At 43.0% G+C, this 22658-nt stretch overlaps 1 protein-coding gene across 1 annotated transcript; it reads right to left on the bottom strand.

Annotated features, from left to right (window-relative positions):
* Positions 1–811: 811 nt before the first annotated feature.
* Positions 812–22050, bottom strand: LOC147652919 (uncharacterized). Its single transcript, XM_086889010.1, has 10 exons — positions 21250–22050; positions 21048–21120; positions 20640–20682; positions 17610–19653; positions 15603–15700; positions 11480–11554; positions 10013–10113; positions 6130–6387; positions 3516–3645; positions 812–1836 (listed from the first exon to the last, which is right to left on the bottom strand). The coding sequence occupies exons 4-8, from the start codon at positions 17666–17668 to the stop codon at positions 6325–6327; spliced, it is 396 nt and encodes a 131-aa protein (XP_086745136.1). The 5' UTR covers positions 17669–19653; positions 20640–20682; positions 21048–21120; positions 21250–22050; the 3' UTR covers positions 812–1836; positions 3516–3645; positions 6130–6324.
* Positions 22051–22658: the final 608 nt, after the last annotated feature.

The following is a 22658-nucleotide window of genomic DNA, read 5'->3' as shown; positions in this document are numbered from 1 at the left end:
GTCTGCACTGGAGAGAGCTTCAAAAAATAGCAGGGGACTGTTTCGAAAGGACTTAGTTAGGCAATTAAAGTGTACAAATATAAGAGTGCCACAGGTTTTTGCAGCCCTGGCTCCAGGTGTTTCTCACTGTGTCAGAGCAAGAGCTAAGGATGGGATAGAAACTAAAGGCCTAGTGCCCTCATGACACTTGATAATTAAAGAAAACTTACTTTCTGAAACAACACTCCTGTCTTCTTCTTTGCTTCATTCCCTGTTCCATGCTTCAAGAGGAATGTGGATATTTTTCTGGATATTTCCTGTTGTAGCTCCAAAGGAAGATGGTGGTTTATGCCACTGTTGTCTTAGGTGGGATATTTCCAAAAGCAGTGCCTGGGCCATTGCATGCAGCAATGGTTACTATTAAGCTAATGTAATTGGATTAATAATAATGTAGTAATGTAGATTAATCTATTATTAATCTACAATGACTGCAGCACTGTGATTCACTACTAGCTGCTTCTTCCCAACACAATATGCACAAACATACAGAAAGTTTTATTTTTTCTTTTTTTTAGTGGCCATTTTTTACATTGCCTTTTAAGGTCTTAGAGATCAGATTCAGCCCAGAGAATATAAGATGAGAAATGTGATTAAACTTCCTGTGGCATAGGCTAATCTTACTTTTTTGACTGTTCTCATTAGACAAGCCTGGTTTACAGCTTCATTGTACATCAATATGATAGTGCCAGTGACTGATACAGCAAAATAGGGAAGGGACTTGATTTTTGTACTGATTCACACTGTAAGACACTTAAGAGCACAAACACAATAATAAAGTAAGTTAGGTCTTGTCAGCACCTTTTTTTTAATTGCATTGAGATAATGACTGCTTTAATATAGATCAGAAGCTGAAGTCTGCTGTAGGTTTCCATTTATATTAATCCCTGTAGGTATAGTTGTAAAGAATGACCTACAAAAAGAAATAATAATTTCCAATAAGAAATAGATGGAGGAATTAGAAGAATACACAGTACACAAAAATTAATAGCACCTATTCTTGTGAATTTTAATTCTGTGAATTAGTCCCTAGTCTAAGCAGAAGTTAGTTTCACACTAATCCTAGGAAAGGAGAGCACTTCAGTGCTGGAGAACTGGCAAGGACAACACTGGACTAACAAACAAAAACAGGTGTAGTTACAGATCAAGCACAGATTAGAGCTACCACATAAATCAATAAGTGCAATAGATGAGGACTGGCATTTGACTACCTGTGGCATAAATGTAGGACAGATCTGCTGGTTTTCTGTACAGAAATGCCTCTCCTGAGAGCTGTGTGACTTCACTGAGGTTTTGGGGTTTTTTTCCTCTCAGCTGAAAAAGCATGATTGTTTCTTGTTCTGGCCTAGCCAAGAAATGCTACACTATGAAGAACTTACATACAAACATTTGTTTCAGATGATGGGCCATAAACTATTGCTCCTAAGAAAAGTTGTCTGTTATGCAGTGCTTCGGCTTTCACACCAAATTCACTGGTAGGTCTCTTGATAAAACACTACAAAATCTTTACCTGCCCCCTCCTCACCAGGCAAAGCACACACACCAAGGCACCCCCAGCAACTGCCAGCACCCCCTACCTTCACAAGTCACATTTCTCAGCTTGTACACCAGAATGCATAAAACCTGTCAGCTCTGCTACTGCAACACTGAAGTGAAAGGCTGTGAGTTTCCAGCATTTCTGAACCCTTTAAATTAAGAAAAGCTCCTTCTGGCCTTGCACTCGTGGTCTCTCCTTGTTGGATGGTTCTCCAAACAGAGGGTCCTGCTTGGTTGAATAGCAACAGCAACCCAGCTCCTTTCCTAAAAGAAAGCAATAAAGGCATAATGAGTAAGAAAGTAACTGCATGCAGTGAAAGGAACTTTAGTAGCATAAACTTTGTGAACTTTCATTATCCATTTGTACTACACTCGTTCACTGAAACACACATCATCTGTAAAACTGCAGAAAGATATCCTCACACAAGAGACCTGAAATCATACAGAAAACCTGCCTGACTGTATGGATGGGGCTCAGTTCCTTATTTGCTGTATTGGTAACAAAAGGCATCCAAGAGAGATGAACCCTGTTTTCAGGCAAAGTTAATGCCTGTTCAGGCTTCTGTAGATCTCTCATTCAGGTGAGCGCTGCCTGTTCTGCAGTGGCATGCCAATACCAGACAGAAGGCAGACAGAGACACTGCAGTTCCACAGAGGCTGAGAGCAGGCCTCTTCTGGGAGCTGTAGGAATGTATCTTAACATATTAAAAGCTGCCAAGGTGGATTTTTCCAATTAGCTTCATGATTAGTCCCTTCTCTTAAAATTTCTCCTTCAAATGACTGTTCCTCAGTTTTGCTGTCCAAACCAACCTGAGTCCAGACCCAGGGCAACTCAGCTCCTGAGGATCTGTCTCACTTCACCAGCAATGAGATTTTCAGACTGTATAATCTCCAGCTGTTGGCAAGCTTGCTCTCATTTCTCCTGGACCTAATTATAATGCACTTTACTCGAAATTTTAAAGTAAAGTCTGTTTACAAATAACCATGCTGGTTGCCATGCAGAAGCGGGCCCTTCGCACACAATCACGACAGCAGCTGGAGGCAACACTGACTCACTGCACCTTAGAAAATACAACTCACTGCACCTTAGAAAATAAAAATGCAAGAAGCCTCAGAAGCTTTTGGTCCCTACCCCAAAAGCCCCATGGGAGAAAGGATCAACAATAATGCTCGTTCCTGTAGCATGGGCAGTACAGAGCCTAAAAGGTTTCTCAAATAACGTGCAGCTTCTAAGTCAATGTCTGCTTTGGGCTTCAATGATTTAGGATGTCAGTTCATCTTTGAAAATAAACCTTAAATGATGCCTCAAGATAAGGTGCTCACTAATAATAAAACAATCTACAAGAATAAAATTGGTTCAAGAAGCAGATACCTATGCTCTATGCTTTTTTTTTTAAACTTCCATTTCCTGTGGCTTTGCTGCATGTGTATATATAGAAAGCAAGGGAAATTCCAAACAAGATGCCACACCATTACACTCAGAACAGCAGTGCTTCTCGTTCTAAAAAAGGGAAGTCTCAAATGCTTTTTCTACAAAATCTATGTGAATTCAAATTATGCTGTAGTAATATTTCATAGTACCATGCTCCAGCAGCTATCAGCTGGGACACAGAGGCTGTTTCAGCTAAAAACCTACAGCATAAGAAATACTTACGAAGGACTAGGTCAGCCCAGCAGGACCTCAGCAGAAAATGGGATATAAGGCTAAGCACTCCTGCCTTTCTACCTGATGCCTCACATTCTTCTCTGAGGGCAGAGCACAGCCCAGCACCCTCACAGGAGCATCCCCTGAAGCAGCCTGTCCTGGGGGTCAGGGCTCCAGCAAGGTCAGCTGGGGATTTACAGAGTGCTGCAGGAACTGCTTACACAGGAGCTCCTGGAAGCACCAACCATCCCAAGAGGCACAGTGCATTATTCCCCTTTCTCATTAGTCCACTTCTTACCCCTCCTTTTACACTTGCTGGTAAGAAGCTGTTGTGCAGGAACACTCCACAAAATATGAAGGTGTATGGTGTTGACAGGGGCCAACAGCCTCCTTCAGGAACCGGAGATATTTCCATGGCACACAAGGCTCTGGAATGGAGAACAAATCAGGTGGGGGTTAAGAGACAGCTGATGTCAAATGGATGGTTTTGGTGCCTTCTAGAAGTGTGTACATAATCACACTCATTGCTTCACCACCCTTCCCCAGAGCAACCCTGCAGCACATCTGGAGAGCTGTCTGATGGCTGGGCCGAGCTGGCTGCTCATGCTGACCCCCACCTCCTCAGGGCCACAGGAACTCACCTTGCCTGAGGCTTCCACCCTCTCATTTCCCAAGGAGTCGAAGTGAGGAAAGAGCAGTGGGAGCCTCCTCCCCCATCCTGCACTTACCAAATCTCTTTGTCAAATCTGTCTTCATATAAAAAGCATTTTAATTCTTTTTTTTACCTCATAGGCAGATACCTTGGTTACACACAAATATCACAGGCCATTTATACAGGTGGGGCACCAGGCAGCCTGGTGTGTGCCCCACCAGCTCTTGGGCCAGCACTGGAACACCCCATGCCTCTCTTAGCTTCTTGGTTCCTGCTGCAACCAGGCTTCCTTCAGCCATGTCCCAAAATTCCCCTGCACAGCCCAAAATGGCACATCTGAAGAGAACAGTGACTTTCTCAGCTCCACAACAGTCTGGACTTGGGCAATACCCAGTTACCTTCTCTGCTGAGACAATACCCTACACCATGGGAACAGTGCAGAGCAAGGTGATGAGCTGTCATCTCCCTCCAGCTGTGCCCCCACAGCCCTCCCTGGGCAGTCCCAGCTGCAATTTCAACCAGCCAGCCACCTGCACCCAGCACCTGGGCCCTGGGCTGGGAGGAGAGCCACAGGCACACAGAACAGCTCTGGGAGCAGCCCCACAGTGGCTGGTCCCACTCACAAAGCCCTGTTTGTTTCCTGCCCAGTGCAAAGCAGGAAGGAGGTCTCATGCTACAACAGGGCAGGGACTCTTTCAGGACTCACAGGTGAGGAGGTGAGAGAAGCTCAGATCTTGGACTAATTGAGCCCAGCTCATACAACAGGGAAAATGAGCAAAGAAAGGAGCTCAGACACCCATAGAAGAATCAGCCCTCATTCTATCACTACCACATCCCAGGGAAATTCAGACCTCCAGAGAGGCATGCAAAGGTCCACACACATTCGAGGAAAAAACATCACCTACCAAGAGAAAGCAGGACCTGGTGGGATGTAAAGTAACTCATGCACACACAGCAGAGCACAGTCTAATAGAGCATCTTACTCCTCTTTCCTACCACCTGAGCTTGCCCTCAGTGATGCAAATCTAATTTAGTGATTCTCAGCTTCTCTTCTGACCTCAGCACTGAGCACCTGCTGCACCACCTGCAAGGCCTGTTCTTACCTCCCTAGGTAGAAGGACAGAGCTTGTGTCACCCCCAATGACACAGGCAGATGGGAAGCAGACATCGAGGAAAAGGGATCTTCCTTTGATCCTGGCTGCTGTCACGAGGAGTGTCTATCCTCCAGTCTCTCTCTCCTGAGCAGTCCTTACCAATTATCAGAGCCCACTTTTGCCCTATCCCAATTCCAGTCAAACACAAAAATGGTTCTTGGGGTATTCACCATCAATTCACTGTCACCCAGAGCCTGTGACACTGACCAGCCCAGCTGAGTGCCTCTAATCATCAAGCTTGGCCCCAAAAGCACCATGCCATTGCTCTTGCTTCTTAGAGTATCTCCTCTATTAAAGTGATGAGTGGTCACTGAAAGGCATTTCAGCTCCAGCAGTAATATCATCACTTTCCCCTGTGGCACCTGAAAGGTTTTACAACTTTTCAGAGCCAGTCTTTTTGCAAGAAAGACACTCCAAAATAAACAGGGCACATGTGGTGCCTGGTGAGGGGTGAGGTGTCTTGACCCAAGGGTGAGTGGTCTCTGACAGCCCTGGAGGTTTCTGCCATGTGCAATCCAGGAATGGAGAGGATGGCTCTGGAGCACTTGCCACTGAGCAGAGAGGGTCTGGAAAGCGGAATAAGGTAGAACTTGTTTTAAAGAAACACCAAGGCAAAGATATGGACTAGACCAGGGTGTTCTAGAGAATAAAGTCTGTGGCTGAGACCAGGAACCAATGTGAGGTGCAGGCAGGCTTTCCCCTCCCACACAAGATCCATCCTTTGATAACCAGGTACGGAATCCCCTAAACTCTAGGCATGGTGACAGCTCCTGGGGACAGTGGAAAAAATTGATGAGCACAACTACCTCGTCACCCAAAGAATGAGCGACAGCTTATTTTGTGAACTGTTTTTAGGCTTTGTTTTGTTGCACCTACACACACTGGTTGCATGACACCATGCCCCCTCCTTCAAAATGTCAGAGTCTTCAACTCCTAACGATAACCACTGAGGGGGAAAATAGTGTGTGCTGGCCAGGGTAACTCCTGTGCTGTGGGGACTGCACTGGTCTGGCCTTTCTCCTCAACTCAGGTTGCACCCACCTTGTCCTAAGTTTCCTCCTGCTGGTATCTCCTTTGACAGACAGTGGGCAAATATTAATTCTTACCTCTGTGGTTTCCAGGTGACTTTCTCAGGGAAAGTTTACTGGAGCTTTACTCTTCCTGAAATGGCAGCAAGACAGAATAACCACTTCCTCTTAGCACAGCTGAGGAACTTGAAATGTGCAGTTGTTGCAAAAGGGTATGAGGACACTGTCCCTCCTGCCTCTGCCGTACTCTCCTGCATGCACCAATGTCACTGGTTACACACACTGGGCAGTAACAAGGTTGGGAAACACTTGAGCAGTAAAAGGCACTCTGACAGTCTGCAAAGGAAAAAAAAAAAAAAAAAAAAAAAAAGAAAGTGCTACCTTTTACTCTTCCCTGCAGTCAGTTTGTGCCTTTGCATCCCCAGCAGCTGCAAACTACCTCGATCAGGCAGCCACCACAATCTATACCTGGGTAATCATAATATAAAATCACAATATAATCATAATCATAGCCTGGGTAACTGAATGATTTTGAGCCAAGCCCCAAAAGGATGCCTGCACTATAGATACTTGCAAATATTTCTGTTTTGCTGCAATTATGAAAAAAGAAGTAGCAAGAACAGACAATAACTTGCAACAGGTGTTCACAAGACGGATCTCTTAGGTTGCTTCTGCAACCAGAGGGGCAAATAATGCTCCCAGCATCCACAGAAAAGGACCACAATGCCTTTAATAAGAAGCTGGGCTTGTGTAATTCTTCAGCAGTTTTGAATCTATGAGCAGCCTTCTACAAGCTGGGGTTGAAGTTCTTAAAATGGTTAATATTAAAATGGCTCATGTTTGACTGACTTTCAAAGTTCCAGTCTTCTCTATGCAACTTTCTACTTAAGGAAGGCAGAGGGGTGTGACTTGTTTAAGTTCTCCTTGTCACTTGTTAAGTGACAACACAGGGACAACTTTGAAGTGTTTCTAGAGATGGTGCTAACACAAACCAGAACAAGCTTTGTGCAAAGAGTGCAACTGTTTTGACACCTTTCCAATGAGACAACCCTGTAACTTAATGGAAAAAGCCCTGACCTGAATACACTAAAAATCTCAGCCCCAGGTGACCTGTACAAACACTTTGTATTGTCACAGGCTACAGACTCTATTGAGGCTCTTCTTTCCATAGTTTTCCACTATGTTTTTAAACGGTTATTGAACTGTTTATCCTCCCGGTTCTATACTGGAGTTCTCTTAGCCAGTTTTTGCCAGGATCAGCAAGTTCCCTCTACTTGCATTTTTTGATAGCCACTGATTTGCTGTGCCCAGGCTAAAGAGGCTACTCTGGGCCTTGATGCTTTCCTGTAGGCTGTGCTCACATTCAGAGATAGCACACTTAATTAATTACAGTGATCATGCAACCTTTTAAGTGCATTATATAAATAACAAAATGCAAATCCCCACCACTTTTGAAAGCTATATTGACTAAAAATCCCAGCTACAGAACACAGAGCAAGTCTCCAGTACACCCAGCCCCATCCTATCACTTGTTGTCCACTAAGAGGATGTGGTTCAAAACATGCCTTACTTAATATATATCAACACATCATTAACACCTATTTCCAAGCAGGCATGGTTTGAACAGTGAACGTTCAGCTACAAAGGAGTTTAGGGAGCACCTGCAGTGGCAACACAACCTGCAAGTCACCAACAAGCTGTTGTGGGCTTCAGTGCACCAAACCAGTACAACCTGCAGCTGCACAGGTGTTTAGCCTGGTGCAATTACTCCAATTCCTGATGCAATGGCTCATGAGTCAAGATGATTCTGATCTACACAAGAGGCTGACAGTCAAAGCAAGTAACAAATTCCAGACTCCAGGGTAAGCAGATCCTTCACATTTGAAAGCCAGAATCCTTTCCAAGTAACATCTGTAGACTACAGGTTTGGAAAACACCACTTTGCGTGTCCTGGAGTTTGGGATTTCCACTCCAGCTCTGTAAGTGAGAGGTCAAAGAGGGAAAAGGATAATATAAGCACAAAATAATATATAAACAACAGAAGGCTATAAAAGCTTATGGATTTAGACTGACCCTAAAGGAAGGGACTTTTAGGAAATAAACAGAAAAATATCTTTTAAGCACCCATTAAATCAATAATGGAAAATTCTGCATGCATGTAAGAGTACTCCAGAGAAAAGGACAAGGGCATGGAGCCAGTATCTAAAGGAAACACAGAAATAAACTTACTGGAACTTCTGTACAAAGACAACAGGTCGAGGCATGAATTATTTGGCTGAGCCAAATTTATGACTGTCACAGTCAATGGAAAGTTTTCAAAATCCACAGGATAGCTGAGCTTGGGAAGAGGAAAGTCTGAAGATCATGTAGTTCAACATCCCCTATTCAGAACAGGGTCAGTAGAGCAGGTTGCCTGGGTCTGTGGCCAATTCAGGTTTTGACCATCTCAAGGATGAAGAGTCCACAACGTCTCTACAAAAACTACTCCTGGTTCAATCATCCTCACAGTAGAAAAGGTTTTCCTTATGTTTAAATGCAATTTTACAGTTCAGCTTGTGCCTCCTTGCTCTCTTGTTTTGTCATTGGATACCACTGAGAAGAGTCTGGATCCATCTTCCACACTGCCCCCACATCAGGTATTTATACACATTTGGAAGACCCCCCTGAGTCTTCTCTTCTACAGGTTGGGCAGTCCCAGCTCTCACATCTCCTTGTTTGACGGATGCTCCAAGGCCTGAACTATCCTGGTGGTCCTGTGCTGGACTCTCTCCATGTCTGTCTCTTTCTGGGCAGCTCAGAACCAGACTGCTCCAGATGTGTCTCACTGGGGCTGAGCAGAGGGGAAGGATCATCTCCCTTGACATGGTGGCAGTGCTCTGCCCAAGAGCTGCCACCTTTAGAACAAGGGACACACCACTTGCTCACCTTCAATTTGCCTGACAAGACTCCTGGGTTAACCTGAGCTTGATCTATTTGGCACTGGTCACAAAAGGGAGAAATGAGTGGATTTTATCCTGCCCCTCCTCTCTGACCCAAATCCTGAGACAGATTTGATGAATTATTTATTAACTATCACATTCTAAGTATTCAATATCTATATGTAAATAAATAACCCATAGAGGTACAGAGGAGACACTAAAACCTCAGCTAAAACACTAGACAAAGACCCTTATCTCAGGAATCAGTGCTGAATAATCAGAACACAGCACACTTATCATGGCTTTTAAAACAAACACTTCCAGAAGTGTTTATAAGAAAGACAACACAGTCCATTGTTGGTGAAGAGGAAGGAAAGAAATCTTGCACTTAATTTTAGCAGACTATAAAAATTCCTCAATTCAAATGCACAGGCTGATTTTGAAAACTCAGCTAACAGACTGATAGAAAATGAGAGAGCCTTGGAAACCTGGGAGGTCTAATGCAGGAACCCATTTTATAGCTAAAGTCCTCTAAATCACAGCAAGTTTAAATCCTGATAGAACAGTTTCACTACACATACATTAGACTGTATGCCTTCTGAAACTCACATGTGTTCACTCTGCCTTTAGGACCGTGATATTAAACTGAAAGATGAAAACAAAAGGAAGGACTTGGACTCTGACTAGGAGAAAAGGAATGAAACCTGATATCAGTGAAGAGTTCCTGCTGTTCTTACCAAAGTCAGCTGGAACAGAACAAAAAACACAACAAGCACAAGTGGTAACAACGGACCATGAATTTAAACTAGGGATTCATGGGGATATATTAGGTTTTTCAAAATAACCAGGCTGCTGCTAATCATCAAAAAGTTCATAATAAAAAATAAGATTAAATTTTTAAAATTACAAAAAACACTCAATCTTGTTTGCCAAGTAATCAATGAAACTCCACAAGCCCAGAAAGGGCAAAAACCTTAAAAATGACAACAAACTAACTTCAATATCCCCTCAAAGGAACAAGCAGATGATTTTTAGGTGCCTACCTGACAATAAAGATGTGATTTATTCTTGACAAGTTCATGTTGGCTGCTACTCATGGTGGAACTGCTGACTGTTTCCTCCTTTTTCAGTGTTAACAACAGCCCTGGTGCACAGAGGAAAAGCAGTAGATATAGTGAAATATAATGAGGGTTTTAATGCCTTTTTCACATGACATTTCAGTAAATAAACTCTGAAAAACATTGTCTTCAGGGGTGCAAAAACTGATGTGGGAGAATATACACAGGCAAGGTTCCTAAAATACTAGTCCTGAACATAACAATGAGATATATTCATTACTGCTCAAGGATGAGACAGAGAAGAGATATCAAATACACATGCAGAACCAAACACAAATAAGGTGCATAGGTGAAAGGAATCAGAATAGCTTTGGCAAATAGATGTTTGGAAAAAGCTGGCAATTCAGCAAGTACAGACACAAATTTACATTGTTTGAAGACAACAAACTGCACAATATATGACAAGGAATCACTAATGGGCTAATTCCTCACAAAGGATCAGAGGCTGGATTGAGTCACGGGCTGCTGTGATTAAGCCAGATGTGAAAGTGCAGAGAATAAAGAGAAGAGGTGTCAGCTGGTGACAGCTGGATGTGAAGAAATCCCTCTGCTCCACTTGGGGTTAACAAAGCAGAGCTGAAGTACCACACTGCTTTGAAAACTGTACATCAAGAAAAATCTGGCGGGGGGGTGGTGGAAATTGGACTGAGAGCCACAGGACTTCAACAAAATAGTATAAAATATAACAGCAGAACAGAAGATTGAGGGAATTCTGGCTATACCATTGTAGGAGGCCAGGAGACCATGCAGCTCACCTCTAGTCATTTCAGTTCAGTAAAGGTCGTTTGTTTCCCTGACAACCCTGATTAGGAAACTCCATGCAGTATCCAGTTGGTTCCTAAAAAATACTCTGAGCCATTTTCTTGCCACTGTGCTTCCCTCCTACAAGGAGCCTTTGCAGCCTGTGCAGCTCTCTGGCAGCCCTGCCCTGCTCTGTGGAAGCATTTCCCAGCCAAGCCCAGGCATTCCCAGGGATGGAGAAATCCCTCTCTCCATTGGGAGGACCACATGAGGAACTGAGGAACATATGCACAAGCAGCTGCCTCCTGCCCTCCTCAGACACAATGTGCATCACAACTTTTGCCACAAACCAGAGACGGTGCTGTGCACTCCCTGCCACAGCTGCTCACTGCCTTGCCTGCCAAGAACTTCCAAAATCCATGTATATATATATATGTAGCAGGAGAGTGTATATTTGATTAAAGCATAAGCATGTGTTCATTTACATCTGGTGGTAGGACAGGAACCCGTCCTGCTGCAGGGCAATGCTCTAAGAGACAGGCTGTTCAGGGATGCCTCTTCCATTCTGCCCTCATGAAGGTTTTCCACCACATACAGAAATCCTCACAGGGGCTCAGACAGACTCTGGAAGGAGACCTGAAACTGACTCACCTGACCTGCAGATGGGTCCACTCTTAACCTTGACCTTGTGGTTCACACAGGCTTTCTTTCTCTCTCTTATCTCCCCTGGTAGAATCAACAGTTTAACTGAGTTTGAGTTTCAAGACAAGTTTTTTGGTTCTGCTAAATTAGCTTGCCCCAAAACCAACAGCTTTTCAAATGTCCCAGCTATCTCCAAGCCAGGTCACTTCTTTCAAACATCTCATCCTATTTTAATTGATTCATTAAATATTTTTATTTGGAAATCACTTGGTTCCATGTTCTGTGAAGCACATGCCTGGGAGCTGCATGACTTGCATACATCCTCTAATCCAAGGACACAAAAAACAGACAAAAAAATTTTGCATCCCCATTACACTAGTCAATACCAGAGAAATTATAAAAGCCATGATTATTCCAGCTTCATAAAGCCTTCAGCTACACAGACCCTAGCCTTGCACTCATGAAATCGCATATTTAGAAGAAGCTGAAGCCCCTTTATCAGCTCTACAGTTCCTTTTTGTGCCCACCTCCTCCCTTCTCCACCCTTCCAGGCCTAACCTTTTGTTCCTTTTTTCTTGGCTCCTGCACAAGCCTTTTCACCGAGCACCACCACCTTAGGGTTGACTGAAATACGGGCTCAGTGATTGTGTCATTTGATCAGTTTATACATTCCTGCTCCTTGACACAGTGGTAATGAGGTCACCTCAATATACTTAATCTGGGCTGGGCTTTAATCAGCACCAGTGACTAATATAAAACAATTGGAAACTAGAAAGAGAAAAGGAAAAAAAAAAGTATACTCCCTGTGCCACCCCTCTACCTGTAATAAAAAATTCCCTGATCCCAGTGATCAAAGCTCCTGGATTTTTAATGCCTGGGTCAAATTTCTCAGGAGTCCAATCTCCACTTTCTAAATTTCAGCCTCACAGCAGCGGGCTTTAATAGGAGTCTCATAGTGCTTACAGCTCCTACTGCTGCTTTTAAACACAGCTGAGACTGGAGTAACTCGGCATCCAAGAAGCCTCCACTGCCAAGGACTGCTCAGCAGCTCCAGCAGAGCAGTGATGGGGTTTCACCACCCACAGTGTGGGTGAAATGGGTCAGCACACAGCAGGATGCAGGCAGGTCTGCAGCAGAATATGGGCCAGCCTTGGAGCTTCCCAGTAAGCCCAGCCTGTCCAGTTTGCTGTTGCTAAAAGAGTGCCCGGAATTGCTGCAAACAAAAGACAGCAGAGAAAGGCAGTGAACTTATGAACAAAAAGATGAGTGCAAGGGCTGATGTGGAAGAAAGGCTGGCAAAGAAATCCTGTCTTTGGCAGGGCTGGTGAGAACGGCACATCTGGCTTTACCTCCTGCTTCCCTGCAATGTATCCCTGCCAGGTGCAGGTGGCTGTGGGAGCAGGGAGCAGCCAGGGTGCTGCAGATGCACTGCTACAGCCACATCCCAGCTCAGGGCAGCCTCTGGCTGCAGCCACGTGCTCCAGCTTCAAAAACAGGTATCACGTACCCAAAACCAGGAGACATCTGCCACAGGGCTGTCTCTTCTCATAGGAAACAGAACACTCGCAAGGGCTGAGAAAAATAAATAAAAAGGGCTGGGGTCAAAACAAAAGGCAAAAAACAAAGTAGATTTTGTCTGATAGCAAAGACATGAATGCCAGGCAAAATCTTCTAAGAAAAGAATAAAAATCAAGTGAAACAGAAGAAAACACGATGAATACGTAATGCTGGCTTTGCATTGCAGCCCAAATACAATATGACTTCACCAAGAGACATGGCAGAGGGGCTGCAAGGTAAGAAAGTCAAGCAGAAATGGAAGTTAAACACTCAACTGAAGTCCAATATCATCTTTGATATTATTTCAGGACAAGGCTTCTAGAAAGATGATATCTCTCACTAGACCAACTCATACCTTGAATAGAGGTCCAGACTCAAGTCCAGAACTGAGCAATGGAGCTGCTGAAGGATCTGGAGCACAGGTCTGATGAGGAGCAGCTGAGGGAGCTGGGGGCTTCCAGCCTGGAGAAAAGGAGGCTTAGGGGAGCCTTAGCACTCTCTTAAAAGTGTCTGAAAGGAGGCTGTAGCCAGGTGGGGGTGGCAGGGTATCAGGCTCTTCTCCAAGGTAAACAACAGGACAAGAGGCCTAAGGTGTGCCAGGGGAGTTTAGGTTGGACATTAGGATGAGTTTCTTCACAGAAAGGGTGATTAGACATTGGAATGGGCTGCTCAGGGAGGGGATGGAGTCACATCCCTGGACATGCTTAAGGAAAGAATGGATGTGGCACTCAGTGCCATGGTGTGGTTGACAAGGTGGTATTGGTCACAGGTTGGACCTGTGGATCTCAGAGGCCTTTTCCTACCTACTTAACTCTGATTCTGTGAAAACAGCTATCCCTCCACTTCAGTTTGGTCTGAAATAGTATTTTATTCTTTTCCACATAATAAATGCAGCCTGTGCCATCTCTCTGGAACAGCAGAATGTGCTTTACTTGTGGTAACGCTGAAAAATTACTTAAATTTTCCTCCCAATTTTTCCAAAAGGAAAACGAACTGTTTCAGAGTAGGATTAGTGCTTCAGAACATCTTAAGTTTATTTCAAAAAATTAACTAAAAGCTTCAATAGTACTACAGTAATTTTCTTCTATCACCTTCCAGAGCTTTCCTGAACCTACATTTCTTAGCATATATGTGGACTTTCCAGTACACTTGAAAAGTGACCTGGTGCCCAAAGGTTTCATAGAATCAATGACACCAGCACATATAGTTGATTTTTAAAGTTTATTTTTGTTTCTGCATTCCCCCAAACCCAAAAGCAGTTCAAACTAGTAAAGCCAATGATGAAACTCCTCAGTTGCTGCAAAAATCACAGCACTTTCTATCCCTCAAGTGTAATTTTGGGAAGGCATTTGAAATCTAATTCCATGCATGCAAAACAGATTGGACTGCCAGGATCAGTTTCCTGTTTTGTTTCAACTCCTCTTCTTAAAATCAGAAAAAATGATTTCTTGTAATCACTTCAAGATTTTGTAATACTGGGAATTATTGATATTCTGAAGCAGAGCTCGGGTGTTTTCCTTTGGAATCAGAAAAGAAACAAAAACAATTCTAGGGAAGATTTTTCTTTCCGTTTCTTGAGAGTTGTATCACTTGGGAGGCGAGAGAGGTAAGGAAGGAAGACAGGCATGGAACTTGGAGAGAACAGTATAATAACAACCATATAAACCCATCCTCTCCCTTTCTGGCAAGTCAGCTTCTGTAAAAATCACAGGCCCTTGTCTTAACTGATATGCATTGGCACACCACTCCAAGCACAGTCTGAGCTGGAGCTTATAGGCAGAGTATCTCCTGTGAGTCATTCAGGAAACATTAAGTCCTTGGCTGTATCCAGGTTAGTTTTAAGCTCCCTGAACAAACCAGGGCAGGGATCAGGCGCCATGACAAAGAAAAAGCAGCTGGGAATTGGACAGAGAAACCAAAGACATTGTGCTAACTTATAAATCCATATCTCATCACCACTGTACAGCTTGAGTTGCCTTCTAATAAATTACATAAAGACAACATACAAAATACATCAGAAGGGAACCAAATAGATACAGAAAGGCTTTAAGCTAAGGAAAGATCAAACAAGCTCAGACTTCTTAAGTAGGAAGAAAAATGACTGATGGTTGAAGTTTATCAAATCAGGAGTGAGCAATGTGGTGAATGGAAGATTAGTACGTGCTGCTTTTCATAATGCAGGGATTCAGTATCAAGTGAAAAGAAATCCCCAAACAAACCCAACCCAAAAGGTCATTTCATAACAAAAGCTATAATCAGACTTGGGAGCTCACTGCCATGGGATGTTTTGGATGGCAAAAGGATAAATGAATTAAAAAATGATCAGATGAACTGAAGGAAGAAATGTCTATTTGCTTTTAAGCACGAGTGTGGATGACAGGATCTGGCTCAGGAAGTCTTTAAATCACTAACTGATGAAAGCCAACGGGGAATCCTCAGGGAAATAAAATTAGAAAAAGAAAAAATACACACTCATCAGTCTATTATTCGTTACTGCCCTCTGTCAGAGGCTGCTCCTAGACTCTTTTCAGGTTTCATATTCTGGAACACATCGAAAGGGAACAAAGCTCTCTACCTCTTCTTTTTCTGGGAGATTCCAACAGAAATTCCATCTTGGCCTGGGGGTTTCTATAATTGATTTTAGTCCTGTTCACTCTAGCTGTATCTGGGAAACTGACACATGAGAGACAAGAAAGCAGATTTGTAGTTAACACAATTCATTTTGATGACTGTAAATCATTTGCTGGTACTCATGTAACATTACTACAGCCCAACTACCTAAAGAACGTTCTGAAATTACAAGGTGTCCAACATTGTGTAATGCTCTTCTGGATTCAGAGGCCCCTTTACCCAACTTATTTCTGTAAAATACACCAAAAAGTCCAATCCAATTGAAAGGATAGATGTCCCCTATGGTAAAAAGCAAGCAGAAAAAGTTGGCTTCAGGTCATTCATCTACCTTTCCTCCTTCTTTTAAAATCCCTCAAAAAATTATATTTATTAGAAACAACCCAAGACCTGAAAAATTACCAGTTACATTTTCTTAATTGCAAGCCACCTTCAAATAATTTTTCCTGATGCCTTAAGTTTTAACTGAGTTTAGTTGAGCAGAAGAAACATTTTGGTTAGTGTTTGCCATTCAGCAGAGTGGTTCCTGGAACTATCAGCACAAAGCAAGGAGTCCAAAAACCTCCAGTTTTGTATCACTGCTTTTAAAAGGGGCTTTTCTGAGGAGTTAATTTTAATAGCTTTACTATTATACTACTGTGAAAAATGAGGCTCTCATATTTTTTTATATAAAATTAAAAAAGTTTAATAGAAAGACAATCAGGAGATAGAAATAAAGTAAAATGTACAGATACAGCCGGGTGCCTCAGCATTCAGCCAAGGGCACACCTTACTAACAAAGGATTGTCCCTTAAAAACAGAACCCTACTACATATTCATAAATTCTCATACATAATTCAAACATTCATCTTAAGTTTTAGATGTTTCTTTGTTTAGTTTTTAACTCACCCCCTTCCCAATAGATCAATCTTCTTGGGCAAATTTGGTTTTACACTCCCTGATAACAGAGGTGCAATAAATTCCTCCCTTGGAGGACTTGGAGGACTGCTGTCTTCATCTGGATAAGATAATCTAAGAATGTGGGGGGGGGGGGGGGGTTCTGACTACCTTTTTCAGTCTCTAGGTTATATAAACAAAAGTAGTTTTTGCTTTAATATCATTCTACAGCCTAATATATTTTAGGCCACTATTTCTAAGTTTTATCAGTAACAGAAAGAGAAGTAACTATATTAATACAACAAAGTTTTCTAACCTTATACATGTAACATTCATTTTAATACTTGTGAAAAGCCAATAATATAATATGTATCTATAACACTATTATACATAGCATTATATTTACTATACTCATCCTTTGGTGAAGGTGCTTGGCAATAGTGCCCTCTACAACAAGTATACTTTGACTAGAGTCTGATTATCAGGGAGTGGTTTGGAGTGCAAGAGATCCTAAAGACCACACAGTTCCAATTCCCTGCCACAGGCAGGGACACCTTCCACCAGATCAGGTTGCTCAAAGCCTCATCCAGCCTTGGACACTCTCAGGGAGGGGGCACTCACCACTTCTCTTGCCAATTATGTATCTTGGTATTTCTACAAAAAGACAGAAGAGTTCAAAGGTATCTGTGGCACAACACATCCCTCTCCACCCATTTAACAGAGCTGTAGGGAGTCTCTGAATGGACTAGAGAAACCTAAACCTGAAATTTTTAGTATGTTCCTCACATCTTCCACACCCAGGATTTTTTCTGTGAATGCCCACTGAATAGCCTGGAGGAAGACACACGTATTGTGGTTTCCCATCTCTGCAGCAAAGTGAAATTCCCTTTGGTTAACCACCTGCTAGCTGTGTAACATGGCATTTGCTTCACACTGAGCCAAAAGGCAGACACCACAGCTGTGTTGGGTTCACAGAACTCCACCAGTGGAGATTTTCAGTGTTGAAAATCCTGGGATTTTGCATCTATTTGCTTGAGAGAAGGAGCTGCTTCCTGCAGTTCTCTAAACGTGCCCTCACCTCACCCCAGCAGTTTTACCCGGGTACTTTGGACCATGACACGCAGGCGCACAGAACATTCACTTCCTTCTCCGGCTCGCTGAAATTCCCTGATTTCATCACGCGCGACGCGCAGTGACAGCCAGGACACCGCACAGGAAGCCAAGAAGCTCCCTTGTTAACGACAGCCTGAGGACAGCCAGCTGCCTGGGAAATCACAACAAACACTTCAATTTATTTTAACAAGATTTGCAAGCAGCCACACACGTGTGTGTGCGTAGAACACACGTATTTATCATTAAACCTGGGGGGACAGAAAAAAAGAAGCGTTCATTGCCACAGCTACAAACTTTTCCTACAACATTGTGGTTTTAAACTTTCCATGCCACAAAAACTTGCTGAAATGGGGAGCTCTCACCCCATCCAGCTTAACTTTTATTTGACCATGGATTTTCAAACCATCCCAGGAATGAAAGTGCAGCACTAGAATCCCATTAGTCACTTCAATACCATAATACCTCCATTTTACTTAAATTGACAGATATTGTATCTAATAAATAATAAAAGGTTAAAAAGTCCTTCTAGAGATTAGAGGAATTGCCTCAAGTGATGTATTTCAGTACTGACCTGGAGAAACCACCAATAACATCAGGAACTGAAATACTGAGATTGGGGCTGAGGAAAGCTAAGGGTTGGGGTGGATTTTTTTGTTATTTTGTTGGTTGGGGGGGGGTCCAATTTAAACAACTTTAAACACATCTGCACAGTGAGTCAGAAGAGCAGGAGTTGTCTTGAGGTGTTCACATTTAAAAAGCAAACTGCCAACCACAGGAACCTCATGCAGAAATACTATCTGCTTGTGTTATTACCCTGCTATCTACTGCTTGCTCAGAGAAACCAGGAACAAAATCTCTGCAGCATTACTGGGAACACGGAAGGCCATACACAGCTTTTCATTTCTGGAAGATAAAGTGCACTTCTGGAAGTGTTCCAAAGAGCATCTCTAAACACACCAAGGCAACATAACATTGCAGGGGCAGTTTCATTCATCCAGAGAGCCAACCGAGCCTCCTCTTCTCACCAGCCTCCTCTGATCATACAGGAACAGGAGAGGATTTCCCACATTTCCTGCAAAGGAGCGTGGAACGTCACTCAAATCTGTTCCCAAGGTGGGAGTACTGGTGTCCAAAATAAAATCCCTGTGTGTTAAAGGCTGTTACAAAACCATCAACATTCGTGTAACCCCAAAGGGCTGGCGTCACTCTGTATAACCAAGGGGACTCACAAGCAATGTGGAAATTCCATCCTTAAGTCATTGACTGCGACATCCTCTGGCAGTTTTCATCACTGGTACCTCATGTCAGAAAAAGAAAAAAAATCTTTCATCTGAGAGTGGTCTCTTTTATGGCTTGTTACTTGAACTCTTACGTGTACAGGTTTTTTTTCTCATTCAGTGTGCAGCCAGAGGACCAAGAGTTTTTGGGTTTTTTCCCATTTAAACAGCTTCTTAAATTCTTCTGGGTTTTCCCCCCAGCCTCCCCATCCAGAAACTGAATTATGTACCTGTGGTCAAAGCTGCCATGTGCTAGACATTGTCTTGCAGTCATGTGGCCAGACTGCCCCATCACACAGCCATGTGGGTTGTGTCACGTCTCCTGAACAGATTTCTGGTGCTGCTTGTCCACTCTCTGACCAGGGACTGCTTGTTGAAAAATGCAGGGCCACAGACAGCAGAAGTACAAACCATGAACAGGCTTCAGATCATCGCTCTGAGATTATATTCAGACCATCTTTCTGAGCCCCAGAGACAGAAGTGTGAAGGCTTTAGAGATATAAGGCAGTGCTGAAGCATGAACAAATGACAGACCATGGCTGCTACATTCACTACATCAAATCAAACTTCTCCCACACAAATCATTTCTTTCTCCTGTCTTGGGATTCTCATGCTTTCACACGGTTTCCTTTTTCACTCTGGCATGAGCCACTAGTCCAAGACAGAAATGTACATGGTAACTACCCACCTTTAACTCTGTGGTGGGGCGTCTTTCAGGTGTGGCAACAAACGCTGCAAAAAGTCAAGGGGAAGGATTAGGCAGAAAAAAATAGGAAAAAATGTGTTTACTCCCCTTAAATGCATCACAGCTCTTAAGCTTCTTTGCTCCATGAGTGTGAAACCCAATTGTTTTGGTCCTTTTCCTTAACAGCAGAAGAGAGAATGAGACTTTGGAGCTTGTGGAAGACACTGATAATTCTGGTGAAGACCCCAGAGCAAACACAACACAGATGCGAGCTCCCACCTGCTGCCATGGTGACAAGAGAGAGGGGATCCGCTGGATGTGGAGAACATTGATCTCCAAACATGCTCCAGCCCTGAACCAGCAAGGGCTGAAAGGTGTCCTCCAGGTCAGCAAGGTTTGCCGATGGGCTCACAGCTTATCACTGCTCATTACTGCCCTGGGAAGGCAAACCAAACCCCAGCTCTCCACCTGAGACTGTGCCTGTGACAAGCACCAGCAGGAAAGGCAGCCCTGCAACACCCACACAGCTTCTTTCCCATCTCCTGGAATGGGAGGAGAAAAGTTATGCTTCCAAGAAGGTATAGAGAAACAACAGAAGACACTAGAGAAGAGGAAATAGACCTCTTCATGGAAATGTAATTTATTCAGCATACTGGAAAAAAAAATGCAGTGTCATAATAATCAGGCCTTAAGAGATCACAAAAAATATAGTATTTATTATAGGAAATAAATACTAATTAAAAAAGGGTAGAAAAAGTTATTTGTTATGTGGTCAACACAAGAAGCAGAATCTGGCCTTCCACTAACTCTCTACAGATCTTGAGAATAAAGGAGAGAGTGTCATCCATTCAGAAAATGAAATGTGTATGTTGGATAAATCAGAGGAAAGTTGGAAAATTCAGATAAAGTTGAAAATTCTGAGAAAACCAAATTAATCAAATGTGACAGCACAGGAAGAGAACCTTTCAATAGATAAGGTGGAGTGTTATGCAAAAATTTCTTAAAACCTCATTGTTTTATCAGAAAAAGTTACCTTATTATTCCATGAGGATGTTGTAATTTCTGTGCAAATATTCCTGAATACAACAGAGAAGGGGGGGGGGGAAAAAGATGCTTGTTAACTTCTGGGCTAGTCAGGGTAGACATGTTTTATGTAACTCCTAGTTCCAGTTCTCACTTGGTGCCAACTTACTATGGTACCTCTTTAGGGTTTTGTTCAAATGGTTCTTCGTATCATAAAGGAGAGCTAATGAGTGATTAATGTCCTTTAGTAGCCTAAAGAGTGAATATAGCACAACTTGTGTTTTATATGGGAAAGGGAAAAAATAAAATTATGTTATTCCTGGTTCCATGGAGAGTTAGCATTAACATCAGTGATACATGTCTTTTTGTTAAAAAATAGTATTTAAAATGAAATAATTTGATCAAATTTGAAACTCACCATTGCTGAGAAGGATATTTTCAGTGATCTTTCGTTGTGCTCAGTACATTACTAGCCAATATAGCAGCATTACCTAAAATCAGAAGAAGAATGTAAAAAGGATGCCTGACAGGTAGCATTACCTTTCAGCAGGAAAAAACTTCCATCCAACCATAAAGGCTTGTGGAGGACAAAGATGAATAGAGAACATAACTATGGATACCTGGCACACTCCCAAAGCAGGGCACCACTAGTGTAAGTGGAAAGAATCCCCAGTTCTGCACTGCTGTTACACGAGCTGACATCCTAATAAAAATAAAAAGCCACCAGGCACGGGTAAGAAAAAGATTATGACAGTAGACAACAAATGGCAACTTCAAAAAGGTTCCAGATGGCAGCTGAGTTTTTGTCCACTCTAATAAAATCCCAGCATGATCAACATGTGACCTCTTCAGCACACACACAACCTGGACAAGAACTCCTGCCCTTTAGGAGTTCACTCTGATGAAGGTAGAAGCAATACCTCTTCTCTCCTCACCCCAGAAAAAACACCTACCTCAACACTCTAAGAGGAATTGATATGAGCCTAAAGAGCACTGGCTCTTTTTGAGGCAGAGTCAGTGGAACATCTTGGGATTTCCTACCCAGCATGTGCATTCCCACTGCAAACTGCTGAAATTCTTAGGGCTGTGAAACTGTGCCACTTTTGTGATCTTTGAGATGGTTTTGGGGAGGGGGGCGTGTGATAATTCTGCTGCTGTGGTTTGTTAAAGATGGTTTCCTGTGAGGCTGAGCCTTCAGCATACAAGTTTCAAAAGAGAGGAGAAGAAAAAGAAAACCAAAAAAACCCAAAAAAATGACAAGCAAGCAAGACGCAAGCTTGGACTCTCCAGGAAACCACAAAAGAACCCCTCTGAAGACTTTATGAAGTGCTATTTCTGTGCCTTTATTATCTTTTAAGGAGACAAGAATGGAAGAGGAACAGCTAGAGATGAGAGCTGAGGACGAAACCAGAGCTGAACCCATGCTAACAAACAGAGGCAAAAGGAAAGAACCACTGGGGAATGCCAAACCCTACTGAAGCCAATGGGAACTTCAGCAGCAGCTTCATGGAGCTGGGGCCACACACAAGGATGAAAATCCTTCTAGACAGGAACAAAGACAGACACTGAGTGTCAGCATCAGAGCCATGCATGGGAATGCCCCTGTTGAGATGAGCAAGCGATGCATGAACGGTGTGCTGGAATTACCAAGGTGGTTTGAGTGACTGCAGGGTTAGGCCACCACAACCAGACTGTGGTTGAGGGATGCTGTTATTTTAAGCAGGTCTGCACAGCGGGGAGGACAAATGAGGTGTGGAAATTGTTCGTGGGATACCATTTGTGCATTAGCTATATCAGCCATCACCACAGGGGTTTGGAAACCAAATGGTCAAGAGCAGAGATTGGCCTCAACCCCAGCTGTAGCAGACATGTTCTGTATCTGCTCCAGCTCAAAAGCTGCCACTGATGTGGCAAGGTATGACACACATACCTTGAAAATAAAACATAGGAGTATGGCTCACCTGCTTCATTTGCTTAAAACTGGGCAACATTTCAAAAAAAGATCAGCTAGAAGAGGGAAATTATGAGA

The sequence above is a fragment of the Cyanistes caeruleus genome, chromosome 5 (genome assembly GCF_971803275.1).
Source record: "Cyanistes caeruleus chromosome 5, bCyaCae1.hap1.1, whole genome shotgun sequence".
NCBI classification, from domain to species: domain Eukaryota; kingdom Metazoa; phylum Chordata; class Aves; order Passeriformes; family Paridae; genus Cyanistes; species Cyanistes caeruleus.
This window is presented reverse-complemented; position numbering and strand designations above follow the sequence as displayed.